Source organism: Trichechus manatus, unplaced genomic scaffold, assembly GCF_000243295.1.
Source record: "Trichechus manatus latirostris isolate Lorelei unplaced genomic scaffold, TriManLat1.0 scaffold00033, whole genome shotgun sequence".
NCBI classification, from domain to species: Eukaryota; Metazoa; Chordata; class Mammalia; order Sirenia; family Trichechidae; genus Trichechus; species Trichechus manatus.
The window spans coordinates 8,510,625-8,537,194 of NW_004443969.1; the positions used below are offsets into that span (position 1 = coordinate 8,510,625).

At 44.5% G+C, this 26,570-nt stretch overlaps 1 protein-coding gene across 1 annotated transcript in view; it reads right to left on the reverse strand.

The window, feature by feature from the left end:
• Positions 1 to 26,570, reverse strand: part of TMEM163 (transmembrane protein 163) — a 301,653-nt gene that overhangs the window by 4,033 nt on the left and 271,050 nt on the right. The window contains exon 6 of the mRNA XM_012555188.2: positions 6,226 to 6,337. Within this exon, the coding sequence (XP_012410642.1) occupies positions 6,226 to 6,337 (112 nt within the window). The remainder of the gene's footprint in view (positions 1 to 6,225; positions 6,338 to 26,570) is intronic.

Below are 26,570 nucleotides of genomic sequence, written 5' to 3' on the forward strand. Positions count from 1 at the left end.
CTTCTCTGTAAAGGGTGCCACCATTGCCCAGCTGCCAAGATCAGAAATCTAGAAGCCTGTTATGAATTGAATTGTGTCCTCCCACACCCACCGCTCTCTTCTTGTTCACTGGGCTTCAGCCACACTGGCCGCCTCCAACAGCCCACTCTGCCCTCACCTCAGGGCCTCTGTCCACTCTTCCTCTGCAGAACAGCCTGACAAAGGGCTTTCTGTAGGTGTCCTGGGGAGAGCTGGCTGGCAGGGGCTGGAGGAGTTATTCAGCTTCATCTGAGATGCGCCCACCAACTCCCGGTCCTGAGAGCAAATCTCTGCATCTTCTCCTCTCCTGTGGAGGTGAGGGCCAGGCAGGCTCCCACCCTGAGGCTGCCCCAGCTACCCCTGCTCAGGTGTTCTGGGCAAGGGTGGTGCAGGGCCCACCACAGGACTGTGGGGCTTGCTTCTGTGGCTCCTCCTAGACCCTTGCCCCTGGACAAGGAAGAAATGGGCCCAGCAGCCTTTCTGTTTCCATGCAGTTCATGTAGCAAGACTCTCTTGTCCCTATATATTTTGTGAGCACAGTCACCCAGCTGCAGCCTTTTATCACTACACTTGAAAGCCTTGTGTCCGCCACATCCTTCCCAGCCTTTTGCCTGCTGGGACACTGTAACTACCTCCCCCTCCCCATCCCTGTCCTTGAGTTGTGGCTTCTGCAGACCAGTCCCTTGATTCTGCCTCCATCCTCCCTAAGTAAGGGGGCGGGAGCCCACTCTGAGGAATGGAAGCTATATTTTCCTCCGGTCTTCAGACACATGGAGAATATACTTTTCCTCTCCCATTACCATTGGCAGGAGTTTACCCTCTTGTTTCCGGCTGTCCCTTGAATCTTCCTGTTCTTTTTAACAGGTGGTATTAGACCAGTCCTCTTCCAAAAAAAAAAAAAACAAAATCTCTGCAGCCCACATCTTTTCTCATAAGGACACCAAAAGCACTGTCACAGGCCACCTGGGCTACAGTTTACCTCTCAGATACTCTCAAAGTTAGGAGAGTTTTGTTTTGGGGGGTGGCTAGAGGAAAGGGAAGGAGTCCCTGGGTGGTGCAAACAGTTAACACACTCGGCTGCTAACCAAAACATTGGAGATTCAAGTTCACCCAGAGGCACTTTGGAAGAAAGGCCTGGAGATCTTCCAAAAAATCAGCCATTGAAAACCCTATGGAGTACTGTTCCAGTCTGATACACATGGGGTTGCCATGAGTCAGAGTCAACTTCACAGAACTGGTAACTGGTTTGAGGAAAGAGTTGGAGAGTAGCTAACTGCCAACCCAGGGCAGATGTGAACCCTCCACTCCCCCTTCTCCATCTTTGCTATGGCACAAGTGGGCTCTTAGAGCCCTCAGAGAAGCCTGGTGAAACCTGGAAAGGATGCAGAGAGCATGAGGTTACCCTAGACGGCCACTAGATGTTCACTCAGCTCCACCAAATCACCCCACTCTGCCTGCGCCTGACGGGAAGAAAGACCATCAGGTGCCAAGGGCAGCTCAGCCGGTGGTCCCTCCACCCTGAATAACGCTCCCCAAATGATGCACAGCTGCGGAATCCGTGATGGTCCACCCCATTCACCTGCATCTTCCAGGAGGGCCTTTTGCCTGCTCAGCTTGTCTTGCCTCTTGTCATGACAGAGCCTGACTCACCTCAGCTTCAGCCCGTGTGAATGAGCATACCTAGACTGGGGAAACAATTCTGTGTCTGCCCTGCTGCCCTTCAGAAGTTTAGAGACTTCCCAGCATCGGCTATTCCACGTGAAGAACCCTCAGCTCGCAGCCCTCACTCACCGGACCCAGTCTTACCAAAGGCAGCACACCGGGTCCTATATCCACCGCTCACTTCCAGGGTCCCACCCCACCCCAACCCAGGCCCATGACTGTTCTAAAGAATAAATGCTGTTACCCTTATACATGCTTCTAACTTGGAACTGAAGCCATTCCTGGAGATCACCTTTCAGCCAAATAATAGACAGGCCTATAAAACAGTAACACCCATGAGGAAAGGCTCCTTAGAGCAATCATCTCCATCAGACCAAAAGGGCAACATCTGTCCAAAAGCAAAGACGAGAAGGCAGGAAGGGTCAGGAAAAACAGACAAATGGAAATAGGGAACTCAGGGTGGTAATGGGGAGAGTGCTGACACATGGGGGGATTGCAACCAGTGTCACGAAACAATTTGTGTATTAACTTTTGAATAGGAAACTAATTAGCTCTGTAAACCTTCACCTAAAGCACAATAAAAAATTTTTAAAAATTAGACAAGATTTACTGTGCTGCATAAAGTGAGGCAGTCTGGGATTACCCACAGTCTCCATTATCCACCCCCTGCTGACCCCCTTTCCCAGGAGATCTGCTTCCTGCTGTAAGGACACACCCAACTGCAAAGGATCCAGGGGAGTCAGCCTGACCCAGTTTACACACAGCTTCAGCTGGTGAACCAGACACCCCGCTGGCTAACAGATAAGACCCTCCTCCCTGCCTGCAGGAGAAGCAGTTTGCTGAATTTGCTTCCTTGGAGAGGAAATGCCTGGCTCAGCGCCTCCTCTCCAGCCCCAGCCCCCAGATGCATCCCCACCTTAGAGGCCACAAGGGACGCACTCCGGAACCACTCCCTGGGAGAACCCCCATCCCTGATGACAAGGTCATGTGGGACCCCCACCCCCACCGCGGCAGCCTCCAAAAGTGAGGGAAGTACAGAGGAGGTAATTACAGATTGTTCCCTAATTCTGCTAATCAATGACTGAGGAAACCCAGATCCCAGACAATACAATTAGTAGGAGGCTGTAATTACTGCCGCAGATTTCTCTCTCTCTCTCTCTTCCCCTCACACTCACTCACACACACACCAATTCTCAACCTGATGCCCCCACACCCCCAGCAACACACACAAACACACAACACTCATGGCCAATTCATCCCAAGCCTGACCACTTTATAAATATTGCCTACATTTCCTCAAATCCCACCACTTCCCTCCACCCTCTCTGCCCCCACCTTTGTCCAAACCACCATCATGTCCTCAGCTCTGCAGAGGCCTCCCCATGCTTCAGCTCTCACCTCCTTCCAATCTGTTCTTCACCTTTGACAGCAAGAGAGCTCTTTAGAAAGCGTCGATCATCCTACCCCATCTGTTTAAATGGTTGCCCGCTATATTTAGCAAAACATCCAAACTCCTAACATTGACCCAAAGTCCTGCAAGATCTGGCCCCTGTTCACTGCTGGGCTTCCCTTCCCCGCCTCCCCCCTTCCTCACTCCCAACCTCCACATACACTAGGGACCTCAATGCCCTGGGCTTTCCTGCCACAGGATTTCCTCTGCCTGTGGCAACTCTCTCTCATTTTTTGCCCAGTTTGTGGAACCATTTTGACTTAAATCATCTACTTCTCTTTGTAATGACTGCTCTCTGGTTCAAGAATAAATAGGAATATTGCTTACGTGTGAGGATGGTTTTGTGTGCAAAAATTACAAAGTCAGAAGTTACTCCATTAGGAAAAAGCATATTCACCATAGGATTCTCCTCAATAAGAACTATAAAATGAAGGGAAGTTAGAAGAAAAGTGAAGCCCAAATAGAAATTTATTGTTTTTGTTAGCTGCTGTTGAGTCAGCCCCCAACTCATGGGGACCCCAGGACCATTGTGATCCACAGGGTTCTCACTGGCTGATTTTTTAGATGAAGATAGCCAGGCCTTTCTTCCTAGTGTCAGCTCTGTAGAACCCAGTTCAGCATCATAGCAATACACAGGCCTCTACTGATGGATGGTGGCTATGCATTAGGTGCATTGGCTGAGAATCAAACCTATGTCTCCCGAATGGAAGGGGAGATTTTACCACTGAACCACCAATGCCTCACAAATAGAAAATTAGTACCTGGAATATCTATAACATTAGGTGAGAACTGCTAGCCAGGGCAGAGGGCCCATAGTTCTGAGAAGATGGTGGTCTTGCCCCACTGTCCATGGGCAGGCGGAAGGCAGGGCCTCCTGCCTAGGAGGAGGGTCGCTTCTTTCCTCTCGACTACAGTCAACTAAAAGGATGAAAATGTGAAGCCGCTGAAATCAGAAGCGTGTTGTGAATTAACCTCCCACCTTGGAACTGGGAGAGGAGCTCCTCAGCCCAAGAAGGGGGCATACTCATCCAGAAAGAAGGCATACCCGTCCAGAAAGAAGGCATCCTGCAAGGGCAGAAGTAAACACCAGATGTCTACAGTGGGCACTTGAGGGAGAGTTCTGGGAGCTGCTGGTTGCAATGGCATGTATGAGCACTGGAGACTACAGGGCCTGCCCTCACCGGCATGACGCTGTATCTGGGCCCCTTAGGGTGGGCGTGGAGGCAGCATTGCCGGGCATATCAGTGCCCAGACCACAGTGTGCACCATATGGACTATGGTGTTGGTTTAAAATATTACTTCCTGAACCCTACCTCAAACCCCCGGAATCACAATCCTCAGGGGTGAGGCACAGGAGTCTGTTTTTAACAAACACCCCAAGCGAATCTGATGCGGCCGGCCTGCAGTGGTCAACTGACTGGCATCTGGGATAGCCTGGTTCTGCAGTCAGGATGTCAGATGGCATACTCAGCTTCTTCAGGCCTGTTCAAAGCACCCCCACCCATATACACACACAGGTGATGCTATTCCCAGGGTTAAAAAAAAAAAAACAGTTGCTGTTGGGTTGACTCCAACTCCTAGCGACCCCATGTGTGTCAGAGTAGATCAGTGCTCCACAGGGGATTCAATGGCTGATTTTCCTCCAGGCCTTTCTTCTAAGGTGCCTTCAAGTGGACTCAAACCACCAACCTTTCGGTGAGCAGCCAAGTGTGTTAACTGTTTACACCACCAAGGGACTTCATTCCCATGGTGTTGCCATGAGTTGGAATCAACTAGACGGCCACTGTTTTTTTTATTCTCAGTGTAGCAGAGGTTAAAAAGCTGGAGGCTCTCCTCATGTCTTCCTGAGAGAAAGTGCTGTAGACTCAAGAGTGGAGAGCAGGAAGAGGGTGGTTGGCTCAGGGACAATTGATTCCTGGGCAAGGACAGCCAGCCCACCCATCAGGGGACTGCAGGCCCCCTCCCCCTAGTGCTGCCAGCATATCTGCCAACAGTTCTCCCTACCTCTGTGGATTCTTGGACCCGAGATTAGCCCCAGGTAGCAACATCACTTTCACTTCCTGCCCACCGGTCTGCTGTATAAAAAGTGCAGGCTCCATACACAGCAGGACACCACATCAGATGGAGCCCACACAGTCACCAAGCTCCATTACTTGGGTGAGTGAGAGCCCTCTACACTGCCATCCTCCCTTTCCACAATGTAACACAACAACCACCCACCCATGTCTACATCCACATATGTTACATAAGAGAGAACCTTGACCATTTGGGAGGGGAGGGGAACATGTTTCCTTTCTTAAGAAAGATAAATTCAACTCTTTCTGCCCATTTTGTGCAGCTATACCCACCACCCCATAAGCTTTTAGCCTTTGACCTCCCACCCCAGGACACAGGGGCTCACCACTTCACACCGGGCTGCCTGGGAACTGCATGTGCTCAAGAATGAAGGCCAGGCAGTACTATTTGTCAAATTTCTTGTTTATATGTTGATGCTAGTTTGAGACCTGAAATGCTTTTCCTACTTTCCAATAGCCAGCTCTCTCTCATCCCAAAGGTCCAGGTAGGAAGCTCTTGCTGACCCAAAGGGACACAAAGGGACATTTTGAGCCAATTTGGGTTTTAAGCAGAGGGGAACTCAGGGATCGTTTTCCTAGCTAAGGCACTCTGCTAACTGCAGCTTGATCACCCAGGTAAGCATCTTATTGGCTGAAGGGGAAACAAGCACAGAGAAGTCATAAAGAAAACTTTTACAGAATCCAGAAAAGACATTTACCTTTTATTCAGAGCAATGCACATAAAATCCCAGACTCCAGGAAGCCCTTTGTGCTTTGTGATTTAGAGACTGGAGATCCCAAGCCTCCCCATTAGAAGGTCAGGCTGGAGGTGATCCATGAAGAGTTAAATTCCCAGGGACTAAGACATATGCCTGATGTGAGAACCCTGAGGCTCATTAAACAGCGTGGGGGAGAAGGGTGATGAGAAATGGGATTCCAAAATACTTCTCCTGTAAGACAAGCAACTAAAAATGACCCAAATAGCATCTCCCTTCACTGCAAGCCCAGCCCCCAGAGATCAGACATGCTGGTCTTACTCACCGTCAGTTATGAGCGCTCTGCTCGTCAGAACCTTCCCCAGCATAAACTTCAACACGGCCAGGATGCTGCAAAGGATCCCACTTAAAATGGAGACAGTGAACAGGAAATCGTCCTGAAAGAGAAAGTTCCAGATTTCAAAAATTTACCTCCTGCTAGAGCAAATCACCTGCAAACCATTCTCCTTAAAGACCAGCTTTGCTCCAACTACAAATAATAAGTTGGGCGTGCTGCCACCAGGTGGGGGTGTACTGCATGCTTTCATACCTAAGTTACTTGTGCCACTGACAATCAGAAAAGGTAAGAAATAGATAATGCAGATTTATATGTATTTCTTTTCCTGTAGGAGATTCAACTTCCCACTCTTTTGCTAAAATGATTGGCAATCAACCATCAATAACAGAGTTGGTCAGAATGCTAAGAGCAAAGTGTCTTCTCTGCAGTTTCCCACAGATAATTCACAAAGCAGTGGACTGAGAATTTTGGAACACAGAAGTACACCACTGGCCGAAGAACCTTCAACACAGAGCCAGGTGAATTTGCCATGGGGTAAATTATGGCCAGAGCTACTTACAACCATATTTTTTCCTTAAATTCACACAAGGCAATGGGGAGTTCAAACATAACTTTCAAGGTGGGAAAAAAAAAATCTAAAAATATAGTCCGCTATTGACGTTATCTTAACACTCCCTATAAATTGTTACCTTACTTTGCAAGAGAGTAAGTGAGTCACTTATGCAAAAGCAGGCCCCCTACCTGCACGCACTAGGGCCCAAGACTCTAAACTTGAGGAAGCTATTCTTCCGCTTAGCGCTCCCATGAGACACAGCCTTTACATTCTCCAGTATTAAAATGCAACTACCAGCAGAACTCTAACAAGGCACCATGTCTATGCAAAGAGACAAGATTAGCATTTTATCATTCAAATTCACTAACCTAGTGATGGAAAACTGGGGAGAGCAAGACAGCCTGTGTTATAGATTGAATTACAGCCCCCCAAAAAATATGTGTTATAAATCCTAAACCTCTATATCTGTGGATGGAATCCCATTTGGGAATAGGACTTTGTTATGTTAATGAGACCATATCAGTGTAGGATGTGTTGTAAACCAATCGCCTTTGCAATTAAAAAAAAAAAAAGTAGATTAGGCACAGAGAAGAAAGCACAAACGGAGGGGAAGATACACACCCCATGAAGATGGCCAAGGAACTGAGGAACAGAAGCTGGCAGAGAGAAAGCCTTGCCCTAGAGCCGGAGCCCTGCATTCAGACTTCCAGCCTCCTAGAAAGGAGTGCGGCTGGTGCAAAGGTTAAGCGCTTGGCTGCTAACCAAAAGGTTAGCAGTTTGAATTCACCAGCAGCTCTGTGGGAGAAAGACCTGGCAATCTGCTTCTGTAAAGATTACCACCAAGAAAACCCTATGCGGCAGTTCCACTCTGTCACATGTAGTTGCTATAAGTTGAAATCAACTCCATGGCAACTAGCAACAACAAAAAACTGTGAGAAAATAAACTTCTGTTTATTAAAGCCACTCACTTGTGGTATTTCTGTTGTAGCAGCACTAGGTAACTAAGACAGCCTGTTTCCCTGTGTTCAAACCTGAACCAAGTCATCTGAAAAGTCACCTCACTAGAAACAGGTTATCTGCAGAACCTCAACCTATCCTCCTCCAAATATTGATTAATGTCTGTGGTGATTTTAACGGATGTCCACAAATTCTATGCTCCTCCTTCTTCCAGGAGGCAGAGCTTAACTCCTTTCCTCTTGAGTGTGGGGCAGACTTCAAGACTCTGCATCTAACAAAAAGAGTATGGAAAGAGTAACTTGGCAGTATAGATGCCAGCAGGCACCCCCTCACCCAAATGATCAAGGTCAACGTCACCATTAATAAGTTACACTGCTCTCACATGCTCCCTGATGGGATGTGATGAGAAAGGCACCTCGCCTCTGCAGTATTCTACCCCCAAATCCATAACCTCTGTTTAATCATGAAAAAATATCAGATAAACCCAAACTGAGAGATAGTCTACAAAACACCCAGCCACTACTCCTCACGTATGTCCAGGTCATGAGAAACAAGGAGTGACTAAGAAACTTTCACAGTCTGGAGACTCAGGAGACATGGCACTTCAATGCAGCATGGTACCCTGGACTGGGTCCTGGAATGGAAAAGGACAGCAGTGGGAAAACTGTTGTATCAATGTTAATCTCATAGTTTTGATGAATGTCCTGTGGTTATCTGAGGTGTTAGTATTAGGAGAAGCTGGGTGAAGGGTATTTGGGAACTCTCTGTGCTATTTTTGCAGCTCTTCTGTAAATGAAATTATTTCAAACTCAAAAGTTTTTTCAAAGAATCACCACACTGAAGTTTCACATCCTCAGACTGTCAGTCTCTTTGTAAATCCCAGGTGGTGGCGCAGTGGTTAAGAGCTACAGCGGCTAACCAAAATGTCGGCAGTTGGAATCCATCAGCTGCTCCTTGGAATCCTTATGGCGCAATTCTTCTCTGTCCTACAGGGTTGCTATGAGTCGGAATCATAGGGTTTGGTTTTTGGTTTTTGCCATGTGTGAGGTTATGCAATGAGGGCCACAAGGGGACAAAACCTCCCACATTAAAGCTCCCTCTGCTGAGGGACTCACAGCCCGATCATGGAGATGGCACCCACAGAAAATAACATGAGCATGATTAAGGAACCACGTATCAGCATGGTCCCAGATGCTGACAGGCTCTGAGAAAGTGAAAGTTGGGAGACGGAGGCAGCCAATTCAAGTCCTTTGAGGCCCCAAATTCGGGGGGCTGACCACTCACTTTTTCACCCCACACCTGAAGCTTTTCTGGCCCCATTCAGTCTCTCTCTTTGTAAAGCCTTCCTTCCTAAATTTCCAGAGGCAGAGTCTGTGCTTACCCCATCTAGGCCCCAGGGAGCTGGGCATTGGGTGCCCTCCTCCAGGCTGTCTTGGGAAGAGCCTGCCGAGGCTTTGGCAACCCTCTCTTGGGTGTGTGCCCACCCAGGGAGCTCACCGCTTAGTGAGGGCTTGGCTGATGAGGAGGCAGCGTGGTGGGAGGCAAACCTTTGCTCATACCTGGACTCCAGCACTTACTGGGGAGGCTTACTTAATCTCGAATTTCAGTTCTCTTGTCTGTCAATGGCAGTATGATACTGCAGCACCTGGCAAGTGGCTGGTGGCCAATCACGGGCCCAGACACATTATCCACACACTAATTTATTCCACCACATGGCCACATCAGGTGCTAATGGTGGGTCCCAGACAAAATATGGTAAGCATTTCTGTAAAAGAAACGTAGGGAACACATTACCTAGAAAAAGTATTCATGGTGAAATACAAAGAAATTCAAGAGAGACTACGACCTCACTCAAGATTGGGATCCCATAGTGGTTTATCAAGGGGCTAGGGATTCGAACTGCTGACCTTTTGGTTAGCAGCCATAGCTCTTAACCACTGATCTCAGCTGCTAACCTACAGTTCAAATTCACCAGCCGCTCCTTAGAAACCCTATGGGCCAGTTCTACTCTGTCCTATAGGGTCCCTATGAATTGGAATTGACTTGACGGCAATGGGTTTGGTTTTTGTTAGGGGATTTGGACCCTTTCTTCATCTTAGAAGCTTGACCTTAGAAGCTTCATCTTAGAAGCTCTCCATGGATTGGGTGGCTCTGAGGTCTGACTCATGGAAGAAAAGGGGGTAGGGTTATGCAGGTAACAACATAGAAGCATCTGTTGTAGTTAAAATCATGGAAGCCAGAAGTCACACTCAACAGCTGTGTTACTGTGGGCAAGTCATGGAACAGCTCTCTCTTCCTGTATTTCCCCAACTGTGGAATGGGAAAAAATAATAGACCCACCAACCATGGTGGCTCAGCAGGAATTACATTTCATAGAATTTCCTTCCTAGGTGGAAGGTAGCCACAGGAGAGATCTGCGTGCGATGTGGAAGACGGAAGTGAAGCAGCAGCCATTATCCCCTGAGAGTTTGAGTAGGCACCAGGCACTGCACAGCTCATGCATGTTCTGCTGAACTGCTGGCTCACCTTGGGGGCGAGGGGGCAGCAGCCACGCCCACAGCTCCTCTAGCTCCCTCAGCATCCCTCCTTCAGCGTCTCCATCCTGAGCCAGGGGGGTGTGCAGTTTTATGGCGAAGGGTACCAGCAGGTCACCTGTGTCATCAAGGCTGAGAGTGTGGGAGTCAGATGGGGATTCCAGCCCACCTTCATGGGTTCCAGTTTGTCCTTGCTCTCCTCCACTTCACTTCCAGGTTTCCCTCCTGACTATCAGCCCTGCTGACTTCAGGTTCAACACCAGCTTCAGAGGCCTCACACACACTTCTTAACCAGCACCCCCAACTGTGTAACGTCGAATCCCTATAACAAACCCTCGTTTAATCCTGATATACTACTTTAAAAGGATGTTTCAAAGTGTGTGAACAATGCCTGGCACACAGTAAACAATATATGAGTTTATGAAAACAAAAGTTTTAAAACATGGAGAAGCCAACGTGCAAAACCCAGGTTCTTCCTGTCCTCGCTAATTTCTACCAATGACCCTCTGCTCCCTGGATCGGCGTTGCAGTATCCGCTGCCTTTCTGCCTGGGAGAACAGAGACTGTAGACCTCTTAAAGCCTCACCCAGGGCTACAAGGCTTTGCTCACTATTGCTGAGCTGATCCACCTCAGAAAAAAATCAAACCCTGCAGAAGAACCCATGGAGGACCTGGGCAGCCACAGACCTGCCAAAGTCCCTCCCTCAGAGCCAGCTTTCAATATCCCAGCAGTCTCTGTGATTACCCCACCTAGAGCCACCTGACTCTCCCAGCAGGCTCTCCTTCTCCTCAAAGCTACCTTAGTCTATTGTTAGCATGAGCATAATGTCACAGAGATGCCAGTCAGCAGCCTGCCCAAGATAATCAGTCTCTAAGTTTAATTTAAGAGGGAATTTCTCAGAGGATTCCTTCCAGAGAGAGTCAGGCTGATGTTGAGAAAACGGCAGCCCACTTAAGTGCTCACGACCCTTGACTTCCTTCAAGTGCAGCCACAACTGTCCTCTCACTGAATTCTCACAGCCATGGTGAGTGCGCATCTGGCAGGTGTAGAAACAGACCAAGATGGGGCGAATGACTGGCAATGTCACTTGGCTAATGGCAGGAACTGAATTTGTTCCCAGCTGTAAACTGCACCAGGATGCCTCATGTGTGGCCCCGTGATCATCTCTCATAGACTTGATGAAAACAGAGGGACAGCCGTTTTCTTGTTTAGTATGCGGGTCTCACAGTACCAGTGCTGGATCCATATAATTTCTCACCATTGAGTTTTCACTGAATGGATGGAAGATTGGGGCAAAAAGGTTTAAGTAAAGTAGTCACTCACTCAGAAGCCAAAGATAAATGTACTTTAAAGGTAAACACTAAATTATGTCCATGCTGGCAAGCTCCTCCATGACCAAGCTCCTCTAGGGCCTTTCATAACCATCTCAAAGCCATAAAATATTGAAACATTTGACTACATAGAAATTAAAACATATGTAAGGGAAAGATTATATTCAAATACAACCTAGGAAAAACATTATCACAAAGGATTAATCTCAATATATAATAAGATCCTAGAAACCTGTAAGAAAGACCAAAGAGAGAATGGGCAAAAAACATGGGCAAAAGAGAGTTAAAAAGCAAATTAAAATGAATTCTAAACATATGAAAGATGCTCAAACGCACTCATAAAAGTAATAAAAACCAAAACAACACTGAGATATCATGTTTAACCTAACCAAAAGTATTACAAGGTCCTGAGAAAACAAGCTCGCAAACAATTCTGGTAGTAGTACAAAACAATACATACAGAGAATATTTTGGCAATTTCTTTGAACAGTACAAGTGCATCCATCGTTTGACCAAGCCATCCACTTGAATGAATTTTTCCTACTGATATACCAGAACATGTATGAAAATGATGGAAAAGATAGGGGTATTCTCTGATAGGATCCAGACAAGTCCAAATTTAGAGATGAAGATTATTATAACACTTTTCTCTCAGTAATTTATAGAAAGAAGTAGACAGAAAATCAACCAACTTGACCTAACTGACATGGGACATCTACCGCACAAGAGGAGGATATACATTCTTTTCAAGTGTACATAGACACATTCAGTAAAGTACACCACATTCTGGGCCATAAAACATATTCCAACTGTCTTAGTCATCTAGTGCCACTATAACAGAAATACCACAAGTGGATGGCTTTAACAAAGAGAAATTTATTTCCTCACAGTAAAGTAGGCTAAAAGTCCAAATTCAAGGCATCAGCTCCAGGGGAAGGCTTTCTGTCTCTGTTGGCCTTCTCATCAACCTTCCCCTGGAGTAAGAGGTTCTCTGCAAAGGGACTCTGGGGTCCAAAGGATGCACTCTGCTCCCGGCACTGCTTTCTTGGTGGTATGAGGTCCCCAACTCTCTGCTCGCTTCCCTTTCCTTTTATCTCTTGCGAGATAAAAGGTGGTGCAGGCCACACCCCAGGGAAACTCCCTTTACATTGGTTCAGGGATGTGACCTTAGTTAAGGGTGTTACAATCCTACCCTAATCCTCTTTAACATAAAATTACAAACACAAAATGGAGGACAACCACACAATACTGGGAATCATGGCCCAGCCAAATTGATACATTTTTTGGGGGACATAATTCAATCCATGACATTCTACCCTTTAGCCCCCAAAAAATCGCATCCTTGCAACAAGCAGAACATATTCATCCCATCATATATAGCAAAAATCTTAACTCAAGTCCAAAATCCAAAAATTCCTCTTCATCTGTGAAATCTAGAATACAAGCTGTCTGCTTCCAAAGGTACAATGGCAGAACAGGCACAAGCTAGACATTTCCATTACAAATGGGAGAAACTGGAGGGAAAGAAGGGATAAATAACAGGCACCAAGCAAGTCAGAAGAACACATTACATTAGCCCTCAAGGCTTTGAAAATAATCTTCTGTCCTCTGAGACAATTTACACAATGGCCCTGCCCTCCAGACTATAGGTATTGGCCATACTCTCCAGATTCTGAGCGGAGGCCCCTCCACCCTGGGCTTCAGCTTCACCTTCCAGGCCGACTGGGATAGGCAACTGCTCCCTTGGCTTTAGGCGCACCATTCTCCTAGTTCATTTGAGTGGCAACTCCACCCTTAGAAACACCAGAGGCCATGGCTCCACCCTTTGAAACCCCAAAGGTCATGGCCATACCTTTTGAAACTGAGGCAGCTCACCTTCTTGTGTTCCTTGTCTCTTCAGCTTCTGCTTCTTATGGCCTCTGGGCCCTCAGGCCTCACGCCCACATCTGTCCTGCTGGGGCAAGTGTTCCAAAGCTCTGTAGCTCCACCAATAGGTGCCCGGAGGCACCCTACTCCACCAGGAAGCCTTCTGTGAGCAGGCTCTCAGCTCTCTCACTCCGTGGGTCAGCTCCAGTGCCATCTCACAGTGGTCTCCTGGTTCTGCTGCTGCAGGTTCTCTGCTGCTGCAGGTTCTCTGCTGCTGCAGGTTCTCTGCTGCTGCTGGTCCTCTGCTGCTGCCACTCCTCTAACCATTCACAGTTTCAAAACTGCTTCCACATTTTAGGTATCTGTTAGAGCAGCACCCCATTCCTGGTACCAAATTCTATCTTAGTCATTTAGTGCTGCTATAACAGAAATAACACAAGTGGATGCCTTTAAAGAAGAGAAATTTATTTTCTCACAGTCTAGTAGGCTTGAAGTCCAAATTCAGGGCGTCCGTTCCAGGGGAAGGCTGTCTCTCTCTGTCGGCTCTGGACGAGGGTCCTCGTCATCATCAATCTTCCCCCAAGACTAGGAGCTTCTCTGCACAGGAACCACGGGTCCAAAGGACATGCTCTGCTCCTGGTATTGCTTTCTCGGTGGTATGGAGTCCCTAACTCTCTGCTCGCTTCCCTTTCATCCCTTGTAAGATAAAAGTGGTACAGGCTACACTCAAGGAAATTCCCTTCACATTGGATCAGGGATGTGACCTTAGTAAAGGTGTTACAATCCCACCCTACTCCTCTTTAACATAAAATTTCAATCACAAAATGGAGGACAACCACACAATACTGGGAATCATAGCCCAGCCAAACTGATACACACATTTTTTGGAGGACATAATTCAATGCATGACACCAACCAATTAAAAAATTGAAATCATTCAAAGTATAGTCTCTGATAATAATGGAATAAATTAAACTCAAAATCAGGAACAGAATGATACCTAGAATATTTTGAAATTAAACAGCATACTTCTAGAAAAACCTATAAATCAAGAAATCACAAGGGAAATTAGAACATATTCTGAAGTGAAAGAAAATAAAAACTAAATAAAATTAAAAGTCACAGGATGTAGCTAAAGCAGTGCTTAGAAGGAAATTTATAGCATTGGCCCTTGTATGAGGAAAAAATTTAAAGGTTTCAAATGAATGTTCTAAGCTTCTGCCTTTAAAAATTAAACTCAAAGTAAACAGTATAAACAGCAGGAAGGAAATAATAAAGAGCAAAAATCAGTGAAACAAAGTGGATAACAGAAAAAAATCGGTGAAACCAAAACTGGTTCTCTGTAAAGATCAATAACATTGATAAATCTCTAAGATTTATCTGGGAAAAAAAAGAGAGAGTACACAAGCTACAAATATCAGAAATGAGAGAGGGTACACCCCTATAGATCCAACAGACATTTGATAAGGAAAGAATGTGACCAACTTTTATGCAAATAAATTTGACGACTTAGATGAAATGGACAAATCAAAGTTCACTCAAGAAGTAGATAACCTGAATAGCCTTGTATCTACTGAAGAAATTGAATTCATAGTTAAAACTTTCCCACAAAGAAAAATTCTGGCCCAGAGGCTTCACTGGTAAATTTTACCAAACATTTAATCATTTAAGAGAAATACCAATTCGAAAACAAACTCCTTCAGAAAACAGATGAAGAGGAAACAATTTCCAACTCGTTTTCTGAGGCTAGCATATGATGACACTAAAAACCAAGACACTGTAAGAAAACAGTAGGCCAATCTCTCGTAAACACAGACACAAAAATTCTTAAAGCATTAGCAAATTGAATACAGCGATACATAAAAAGGATAAACATTATGACTAACCCCCCCCCAAAAAAAAAAAACCAAACCAGGGCTCCACGTTATGACTAAATGGGGTTTATCCTAGGAATGCTTCATTGGCTTAACATATGAACATCAATCAAAGTAATTCACCATATTAACAGACCAAAAAAAAAAAAAAACTGATATAATCATCACAATAGATGTAGAACAAGCATTTGACAATATCAGTACCCATTCGTGATTTAAAAAACAAAACAAAACAACCTCTCAGCAATGTACGTATACAAAAAGAACTTCCTCAACCTGATAAAGGGTTATCTATGAACAACCTACCGGCTAATATCAAACAACATGAGAGATTGAATGCATTCCTCCTAAGATCAGGGGGAAAAGGCAGGCAAAGCTGTCAGCTTTCACGACTTCTATTCAACATTCAGTGGGAGATACTAGCCAGTATACAGATAGAAAAAGTAAAAAGTAAAACTGTTTTTATCTGTAGACTACACAATTTTGTATTTAGAAAACCCCTTACCTACCCCTCCAAATAGATATATATAAACACATACTACTTACTAATAACTGAGTTTAGCAAGGCAGCAGGATACAAGATTCAGATGTAAAAATTAATTGTGTTTATAATCACTAAAACCCATCACCACTGAGTCAATTCTGACTCCAGGCGTACCCACATGTTACAGAGTAGAACTGCTCCATAGCATTTTCTTGGCTGTAATCTTTACGAACGCAGTTCACCAGGCCTTTTTCTGCACTAGCTAGAAATAACGGAAAGTTTTTAAAACTACTATTTAAAATAACATAAAAATATAAAGTACTGAGGGATAAATTTAACAAAATATGTGCAAGACTTGTACACTGAAAACTACGAAATACTGCTGAGATAAACTAAAGATTTAAATACAGGGAGAGATACACTGTGTGCAACATTGTTGAGATGCTAGCTCTCCCAAATTGATCTCTATACAAAGCCATCCCAACCTAAGTCCCAGCAGAAGTTTTTTTTTAGTAAAAAATGGGCAAGCTGAACAGAAAATGAATATGCAAATACAGAGGACTTAGGATAGGCAAAGCAATTGTGAAAAAGAACAAAGTTTGACAACTTACACTACCTGATTTCAGGGCTTACTATAAAGCTCTTGTTCTTAAAACCCAAAAACCCATTGCCGTTGAGTGGATTCCGACGCATAAGTGACCCTATAGAACAGAGTAGAACTGCCCCACAGGGTTTCCAAGGAGCAGCTGGGGGATTCGAACTGCCGACCTTTTGATTAGCAACCGAGCTCTTAACCACTGCATCACTAGGGCTCCATGGTACTTCAGACAGTATGATATCGCCAAAAGGACAGATGTATAGATCAGCAGGACAAAAGAGAGAGCCCAGAAATAGATCCACTGTATACATAGTCATCTCGTTTTCAACAAAGGCACAGAAGCAGTCCCACAGAAAATAAAAAGTTTTTTCAACTAATAGTGCTGAAACAACTGGATATGTATATGGAAGGAAATGAATCCTGATCCTTTTCTTACACTATAACGAAATTTTAATTTGAGATGGATTATAGACATGTAAGTAAGAACCCGTAACCCACTGCCATCAAGTCAATTCCGACTCATAGCGACCCTACAAGACAGAGTAGAACTGCCCCATAGGGTTTCCAAACAGCAGCTGGTGGATTCGAACTGCCAACCTTTTGGTTAGCAGCCCAGCTCTTTAACCACTTGCACCACCAGGGCTCCATACTACAAGTGAGAACTAACACTATAAAACTTCTAGAAGAAAATATATAGGAGAAAATCTTTATGACCTTGTGCTAGGCAAAGATTCTTAAAATAGGACAAAAAAAAAAGGATTCACCATTAAAGAAAAAAAATTGATAAACCAGACTTTATCAAAATTAAAAACTTTCGCTCCTTGAAAGATCCTGTTATGAAAGTAAAGACAAACCACAGACTGGGAGAAAATATTTGTAAAACATATCTGAGAAAGGAGTCTTATCCAAGATATATTAAGAATTTCTACAACTCAATAAGAAGATAACATATGACTCAACTAAATATATGAGCAAAAGATTTGAATAGACATTTCACCAAAGAAGATACAAAAATATCAAATAAACATATGAAAAAACATCATTAGTCATCAAGAAAATGTAAATTAAAACCACAATAAGATGTCACTACAGACCACATGCCCATTAGAATGACTAAAATAAAAAGGGCGAAGAATACCAAGTATGGTGAGGGTGTAGAGCAACTGGAACTCTCACGTACTGTTGGTGGGACTATAAGTGATATAGTCACTTTAGAAAACAAGCCATTGCACATAAAATAAAATAGAGACTCCCTAGGTGGTGCAAACTGTTTGCACTCAACCACTAACCTGAAGGTTGGCAGTTCAAACCCACTCAGTGGTACTGTGGAAGAAACAGCCTGGCAATCTGCTTCTGTTAACATTACAGCCAAGAAAACCCTACAGAGCAGTTCTACTCTGGAACACATGGGTTCGCCATAGTTGGAATCAACTCGACAGCAACTAACAACAATCATAGAAACAGCAGTTCTACTCCTTGGTATTTACCCAAGAAAAATAAAGCATATGTCCACATAAAGATCTGTACATCAATGTTCTTAGTTGATATTTTCATAATAGCCACAAACTGTAAACAATCTAAATGTCCATCAACTGGTAAATAGATTTAAAAAAACTGTGGTATATCCATACAATGGAATACTGCTTAGCAATTAAAAAGAATGAACTACTGATACATTTAGCAAGAACACAGCTGCATTTCAAAAGTACTACGTTAAGAATGCAGACACAAGAGACTAAATACTATATGAGTTCATTTATATAACATTCTAGAAGAGGGAAAATATGACAGAAAACAGATCAGAAATTGGGGAAAGGAGGTAGTTAATGACTAAAAAGCATCATGGAAATGATGAAAATATTCTATACTTCACTGTGGTGGTTCCATGATGATATATATCTGTCAAAAACTATGAAATTATATATTTAAAAAAGTAAGTTTTATTATATGTACATTATAGCTTAATAAAGCTATTTAAAAGAAAATAAAGCAATTTATTTCAGGGATCCTTAGGTGATAATTACTAATAGTTACATTATTCATCTTATGTACATTATCATATGTACATGATGCATTACCACAATACACATGATGTACCTTAGCATAATGTGATGCAGAGGACAGCCACCGTAAAGATTAAAATGTACAGAAGTGTAGAAAGGTCAGTGGTGGAACATGGATACAGATGGGCTGATTTCAAGTCTCATGAGCTTTCTACTGATGCATTTTCACTGCCTGGGTGGGCAAACACTTCTTTTTCTAGATTTATCTCAAAGCAGTTAAGCGTTCCTGACAATTCATCCCCTGAGAAGCGACCACTTCTACTCCATCCCCCACGGGACCTTGTTCTCAAGGGTCCTGTGAATGTCCTTGTACTTGTTCCTTGTTTGTCTCCCTTACCTAAAGTGGGGGCTCCCCAGAGGAGGGAGCCCTTCTCATCCACCTCGCAATCCATCTCCATTTTATTCAAAAATGTTTGTGATATAAACTCCTACACTGCAAAGAAGGACGTCGAAATCACAGTAAACAAAGTCTTTCACTCACATTTGTGTGGGAGATGCAGAAATGTTTGTTCATACAGCTGTTTGTCATCTTGGCAGCAAGAAAAGTCTGGACAGGGATTGGACTGGACAGTGGGACATAAACTGATACTCAGGAGGAGTGCGCCTCTTAGCTCAAGTAGATACAAGAGACTAAATGGGCAGCTTCTGTCCGGAGGTGAGATGAGAAGGCAGAGAGGGTTGGGAGCTGGTTGAATGGACATGGGGAATCCAGGGTGGAAGGGAAGAGTGTGCTATCACAGTATGGGGAGAGCAATTAGAGTCACATAACAATGTATGTATAATTTTTGTATGGGAAAAAAGAAAAAAATTAAAAAAAAAAAAAAAGTCTGGGGCATAGGTTAAAAACCCAACTCAGTAAAGGCATTCCTGGGGACATGGGGACGGGAGAGGAAAGGACTGAGGTAAGAAAGTCCAGATAACTGGTTTTCTAATGATTAAACTGGATCCTGGAATGAAGCTTAGAATGGGAAGAAAAGTTAACCCCAGAGACAGTCTTCATGAGCATCAGCTGTTCCATGAACTTCTGGTGGGAAGCAGGACAGAGGTGAGGACAAGGCTGAATTCTGGGAAAGCCAGAAGGGTCTTCAGTTGAACGGACCCTCGTGGTTATACTTACCCTCTAAGATATCAGCAGAAATGAGATGGGTCTGAACATCTTCCTCTCCTGCCGGGCAGGAGGACTGTGGGACAAGCGAGGTTTGGCTGCACAGCACTTCCCATGCCCATCATCAAGAACTGTCCACCTAAACCCTATGGTCTATGCCAAAATTAATTTCATCTTACCTATAAGAACAACTCACTGAGACACACACACACACACCCCTAGACAGCACCCCACTCCCCACCCACCAACCCCGCCGCCCAGCACCACACTACCTGCCCTCCAGATCTGGCCCACCTCCAAAGAGAAGCATACCTTCTGAATAAATATGAAACCAGTTGCCTTCGAATCAACCCCAACTCATGAAAATCCCCTATGTGTCAGAGTAGGACTGTGCTCCGTAGGGTTTTCAATGGCTGATTTTTCAGAAGTACAGCACTAGGGCTTTCTTCTGAGGCTCCATCAGGTGAACTTGAACCTCCAAGCTTTCGGTTAGCACATTAACCATTTGTACCACTCAGGGACTCCCAAATAAACATGAAAACAAAAAAAAAAACAAAAAACCAAACCCACTGCCGTAGAGTCAATATCAACTCATGGTGACCCTATAGGGTTTTCAAGGCTGTAAATCTTTACAGAAACACACTGCCACATCTTTCTCCCACAAAGCCGCTGGCCGGTGGGTTCAAACCGCCAACCTTTCAGTTAGCAGCCGAGTGTTTAATCACTGCACCACCAGGGCTCCTTGAATAAATATAAACGGGTCTTAAAATCATACAGCATTAGAACTAGAAAAAGGCTTACAGATCATCTGATCCAATACCTGCCATGCTGTAGGTGAAGAAACCGAGGCTCCCAGAGGGGAACAACTCCCCCAAAGAGAACAGGGAGGTAGAGGCTGGGCTGTGTTCCCAGCTCAGGGCTCCCAGTGCTCCTCCACCTCTCCCTCAACAGTCTGACACTGTCAACACCCAGGACACCCCTCCCTTTCTGATTCTCTCAGCCTTGCTGGAGGGTGGCAGAAGCTACAGGGCTAATTTTAGGATTCAAAAGGCAGTTAGAGGAGAGCTGACTAAACCTCATCCGGGTGAGGATTCTTGTGCTGACGTGTGATATTAGTTACTGTACTCTAGCTCAGGAGACCTTGCTCAGCTAGGGCTGGCCTTGGTCAGCTTTCCTCCGGAGGATGCCGGGCTCTCACACTGCCCCGCACACAGATTGGTGACCTGGTGGACAAAGGTTCCCGTGACCTGATGCACATTGATAAGACCATGACTTTATCCAGCTCCTCTCAGAAAAACCAAACCCACCCAAACCAACTGAGTGAAGCTGACCCCTTTATCCTCACCTCTTACAACTCTACCCACCCCTCCCCACCCCACTCTGCTCCAGCCACAATGGCTTCCTTCCTGTCCCTCAAACATGACAAGCACACCCTACCTCAGGGCCTTTGCATGAGCTGTTCCTCCTGCCTGGAGGCTCCTCACTCCCTCACCTCCACTCTATCTCTGCCCAAATGTCATCTCAGTGAGACAATCCTGAACTGGAACCCCTTTCCCATCCCTGATCCTGATCTTTTTTTGTTTTTTCCCAACTTTCCAGGATCTAAGAGCAGACCCTGAGAAGGGTCCAATCACTGACCAAGACTTCAGCTCTCAAGGCATCTCAACGTAACTTTCCAACTCCCTCAAAAGTATTTTAGTACCTTTCACATTCAAACATACATGTGGCTATTTTACTTCATTAAATAAAATTTAAAATTCAGTTCTTCATCGAAAAGCCAAATTTCAAGTGCTCAATGGCCACATATATTATGGCTAATATATTGGAAAGCACAGAAATAGAGTATTTCCATCATTGCGGGAAATTTCACTGGGCAGTGCTGACTTAGAAACAAGTTGGATATTTCCTCTGAACTTGGGACAATGCAATAAGTGGCTAGACAAGTACAGGGCAGGGGCAGCTTGAGATTGTGACTCGGAAAATGGTTAAAAAGAGGAAGTTAGGCAAGGACATAGGACATTTAGATTGAATTGAGTTCAGCAAATCTCAAGGCTAAAGCTCATCCTAATTGACTAACATCCTGCCTCCAAAATGCACCTAGGGGTTCATTGCTGTTGTTTTTTTTTTAATTATATACTTTGTTACTGAGATATAATAACATACAATAAAATGTCCAGATTTTAGATGTTCCGTTTGTTAGATTCTGTCCATTGAACATACCTATGTAACCACCCCCAAAGCAAATTAAGAACATTTCCCCCAAAAGTTTCTTTGTGCCCCTTTCCAATAAATAACCCCTCTCTCTGCCTCTAGCAACAACTTGCTGATTTCAATCACCATAGATTAACCTTGTCTGTTCTTGAATTTTATATAAATGGAATCAAAGAGTATGTACTTTTTTGTCTGGCTTCTTTTTGTCGACATAACGTTTTTGAGATTCATTCATGTTGTTGCAGGTACCAGTAGTTCCTTCTTTATTGTCACTGAGTCTTATTCTAGCAATTGGTTTTACAGCCCTCCCTATGAGGGCTGACATCAGGCTTTCTTATTTAGGTCCCCAGTGGAGACGGGCAGTTGCTGATGCAAGGGGCAGATAAAGAAATAGGAGGGAAGCTGAGGGGTCTTATCTTCTCCCCTTACTTAGGAATCCCTCGGTGGCACAAATGGTTAATGCACCTGTTGCTAACCAAAAGACTGGTGGTTCAAGTCTACCCAGAGATGCCTCAGAAGAAAGGTCTGGTGATCTACTTCTGAAAAATCAGCCACTGAAAACCCTATGGAGCATTCAGAAAAGGAGGGCAAGAATGGTTGCACAACTTGAAGAATATAATCAATGTCACTGAATTGTACATGTAGAAACTGATGAATTGGTATATGTTTTGCTGTGTATATTCTCAACAACAACAACAAAATAAAGAAAGAAAACCCTATGGAGCACAGTTCTACTCTGACACACATGCAGTCACCATGAGTCAGAATCAACACAAAGACAACTGGTTTGTTTTGTTTTTGTTTTTACTTAGGAGACCATCTACCTTCACGAGAGCTGTACCTTCAGGTGAAAATATCAGAGTGAAATGAGTGCAGGTGGAGGAGTTGCTAGCACTTCTCCCATCAGGATCTAAGAGCAGCCTCTAAGGAGAAGGATCCAATCACTGACCAAGATCTCAGCTCTCAGGGTGACTCAATGCAATTTTCCAACTTCTCCACTTTGCTCGATAAATGTGAACCTCACCTTCTCTCCTCACCATTCTACCCAATATCAATGACACCAATATAAAGATGGGGGTGTGAGCCAGCATCTGTAAGTCAAATTCATCTTCTGACTGATTCACGCTGCCATGATCAGCAGCCAGCAGCAGTCTCTAACACTGAGTTTCTCTGCCCCCCACCTCCCGCCACCGCCCCCACTTTTCCATATAAGCCTCATCTGGAGTTGTTTTTATTTGTGGGGTTGCACAGGAAAACCTCTTGCAGAAATGAAATATTTTTTTCTACAGTGCCAGTCATCATCCTCTACTTTGTTTTAAATGTATTCCTTATTATAAATGACACCAGCAGCTGCAATTCCAGGCCATAATGAACTGTGGCTACTAATACCAGACAAAACTCATTTCTGAAAAGCCAACCCGATCCTTCCCTCAGAGCGCAGCACTTTCCTTTGTCGCGAGACATGTGACAGCAGACGGGGAAAGATGGCGGTCCACTGGCTTCTGCCTGCAGAAAGGCGTCCTTTGCCTTCCTAATGAGGACAAATTTCAACCCATTCTGACACTACATGTGTTCTACTATTACCCAGGGAAATGCTGGTGCTGGCTGAATAATAAATATATATTGATTTACGGCCCCAAGTGAAATTAAAAGTCACTTTCGTCCTCAGATCTTTTCACCTCCCCCCTGGCAGATGAGGAAAGCTGGCAGATGTGAAGGAAATTACGCCAAGCATGAGCCCTCAATTTCCCCCTGGTTATTAAATTATATTGACAAATTGCCAGGGATTCACATTAAATGACTTCCCGATTTTTAAATTAGCATCAGACCATTTCCATGTTGGGAGGGTCAAGAGTTGGTATTTACACAGTCAGGTAAACAGCCTAGAACCTCTGCGGCCAGTGGAAATCGAGGTCACAGGTGGGGCTATTAGATCAACTGGGGAGCCCTGGTCCCCGGCAGTCCCTGGCTGGGATGGCAGTCCTGACAGTTGAGACCCTGCAAAGCCTTGTGAAGGGAGCAGGTGGCTGGCTTCACGGGCAACAGAACGCTATGGTCAGCAGGGTCAAGGATGCCACAGAGGAGGGTGGAGCCATAACCGGTGAGGGACAAGGAGGGCGGAGCCATAGCCAATGAGGGGCAAGGAGGGCGGAGCCACAGCCCATCAGAAACAAGGAGGGCAGAGCCACAGCCGATGAGGGACAAGGACGGCACGCTGAAGTTCTTGGCTAACATTCAAGGTGCAGCCTGGCTTCCGTTAAACGAGGCATCGGTCAGATTTCTGATTTCTGATACAAGATAAGGAGTGCAAGAGTCTCTGGAGCCAAGTGCATAGCTCACTGGGGTCAAGCTCTCTAATCTCTGAACGTTGTCAAAGAATCTGAGATGAGCCATCCTGGCTGGACTCCAATACCTTCCTGGAAACCCCTTGGAGGCAGCCTCAAGAAGCCCTGAGGCCCAGTGACCATGAGGCATTTAAAGTAAGGAACACATCCTCAGGGTTTCCTAAAGCCAGGCCCAAGTATAACATCCCTACAGCTAAACCCTCAAACGAGAGGCACTGTCATCCCTAATACCAGCTCTGCTTTTCACGGCAGTAGGGCCTCGGCTGCCTCCTTCTGCTCTCTATGTTGTTATGAATACCACAACAACGTCCCAGTATCAGACTAGAGAGTTCCTTAAATAACAGTAATAACAACACAAAACGAACCCAAATCCATTGCCATCGAGTTGATTCTGACTCCTGATGACCCCATGTGTTACAGAGGAAAACTGCCCCACAAGGTTTTAAATGTCCATAATCTTACGGAAGTAGATTGCCAGTCCGTTCTTCTGTGGAGCTGCTGGGTGGAAGTGAATTGCCAACCTCTCTGTTAATAGCTGAGCACAAACCATTTGCAGCACCCAGGGACCTTAATACTAATACAAAACCAAAACCCAGACCTGTTGTCATCAAGTCGATTCCAACTCATACGAACCGATAGGATAGAGTAGAACTGCCCCATAGGGTTTCCAACGAGTGGCTGGTGGACTTGAACTGCAGAACTTTTGGCTAGCAGCCGAGCTTTTTGGCTAGCAGCCGAGCTCTTAACCACTGCGCCACTACTGCTCTGCAAATAATAATACAATTCGATATCATTTATTAATGCCCATTACAAATAAGGCTCTCTTCCAAATGCTTCATAAACAGTTTTACTTTATTTTATTTTAAACAACCATTGCAAGACCCCTGCTTGGTGGAAATTAAGATGCTAAACACAGAATTTAAGTGACATCCCTAGCTAGAGTCAGGTCACACAGCTAGCCAGTGATATTGAAGGTATTCAAACCTCCATCTGACTGACGTAGAATCCATTGCCCTTCACTACCTAGAAAATGGAGCACTCTTCCTCTCTAATGTTGACTGATGGCCCCAAATTTAAGTTTTTTGCCAAATAAAGGAAAAGAACAAGTAATTCACAATACTACGAACACCTCTTCATATATCTGAAAAAGCCTTAAAAGTCAGAACAGGTTCCAGTTAAAGACGATGGAATGAGCACATACATTCAGCTTTTGCAAACCCACTAAATGGTGGCATGGGGATTGTTTTTGAGGCATGAATCCACAAAGACAAAGAAAACCAGAGAAGGGCAGCAGCCACAGAGCTGTCAGTGCTGCGGAAGTAGCCAGAAAAGTGGTGGTAGCTGCCTTCATAGAGCAGAGAATGCTGAGATTCCAAGGCAGTGTTGAGAAGTCGAGATGTCAGATCCCCCAAAGGCTTGGGAATCAGAGCCATTAGGCACCCCTAGAATTGGGGTGAAAGAGGTGGGACTGAAAATAGGAGGATTAACTGGCAATGTCTTTAAGAAGTCCAGATCCCCTTCCCCCACTGCCCAGAGTGCCTAGACTGCTATTCCCTAGCAGGCAGAAAGCTGGAGATGTGTTTACCGCAGAGAATGGAACAAAGGATGGGTCTCTGCACTGGGCACACCAGGCTCGGCTGAGGGTGGAGGTTATGTGATTAAAAACAGGGGAATTAATTGAGTTTATCTACTTGATCTGAGAATTTTATAGAAGCGACTTGAGGCTTGCCCCAGGAGAGGGCCCAGAAAATAAATGTATAAAATAACAAAGAAAACCAATTATATTAACATATAGCTACTATAACATAAAAATTGTGCTATAGTAATATAAGTGCTTCTAAATTAATGCATTTAATGGCAAAATCTAACCACAGATCTATAAGTATGATCATTTTGAAGCTGTGATAAGCACAAATAACATTCTGAGGTATTTGCCAAAACTAATCTCAGATGAAAATATCTGATTTTTATTGGTGACAAAGTCAGAAGTACTATAATATGACTACTGTGGTTTGTTGCCTAATTTTTATGACTGAAGAAAATGATAAATTTCAGACAGAGGTTAAATGAAAATAAAGACTTTTTTTTTTCCAATTCAAGTTCATGAATTCCCTAAATTCCATGCATGGACCCGAATGCTAGGTTAAGAATTCCTGCCATAGAATTAAGCTCACATTTGACCAGAATACCTACACACAATCAGAGCTTCTTCTTAAATATAATCAGCCAATAATGACCAGACTTTTGGGAAGCCGTCTTACATGAAAGGCAGAGGCCAAAATAAACAGAAACCTGTCACTTGGCAGAAATAGTATGTAAGGAGAATAAAGCTTGAAAACCTATTATTAGGAAAAGGAAGTTATAAGAAGGACCATATAAGGAAAAAAGACAACTCAATAAGAACATCGAAA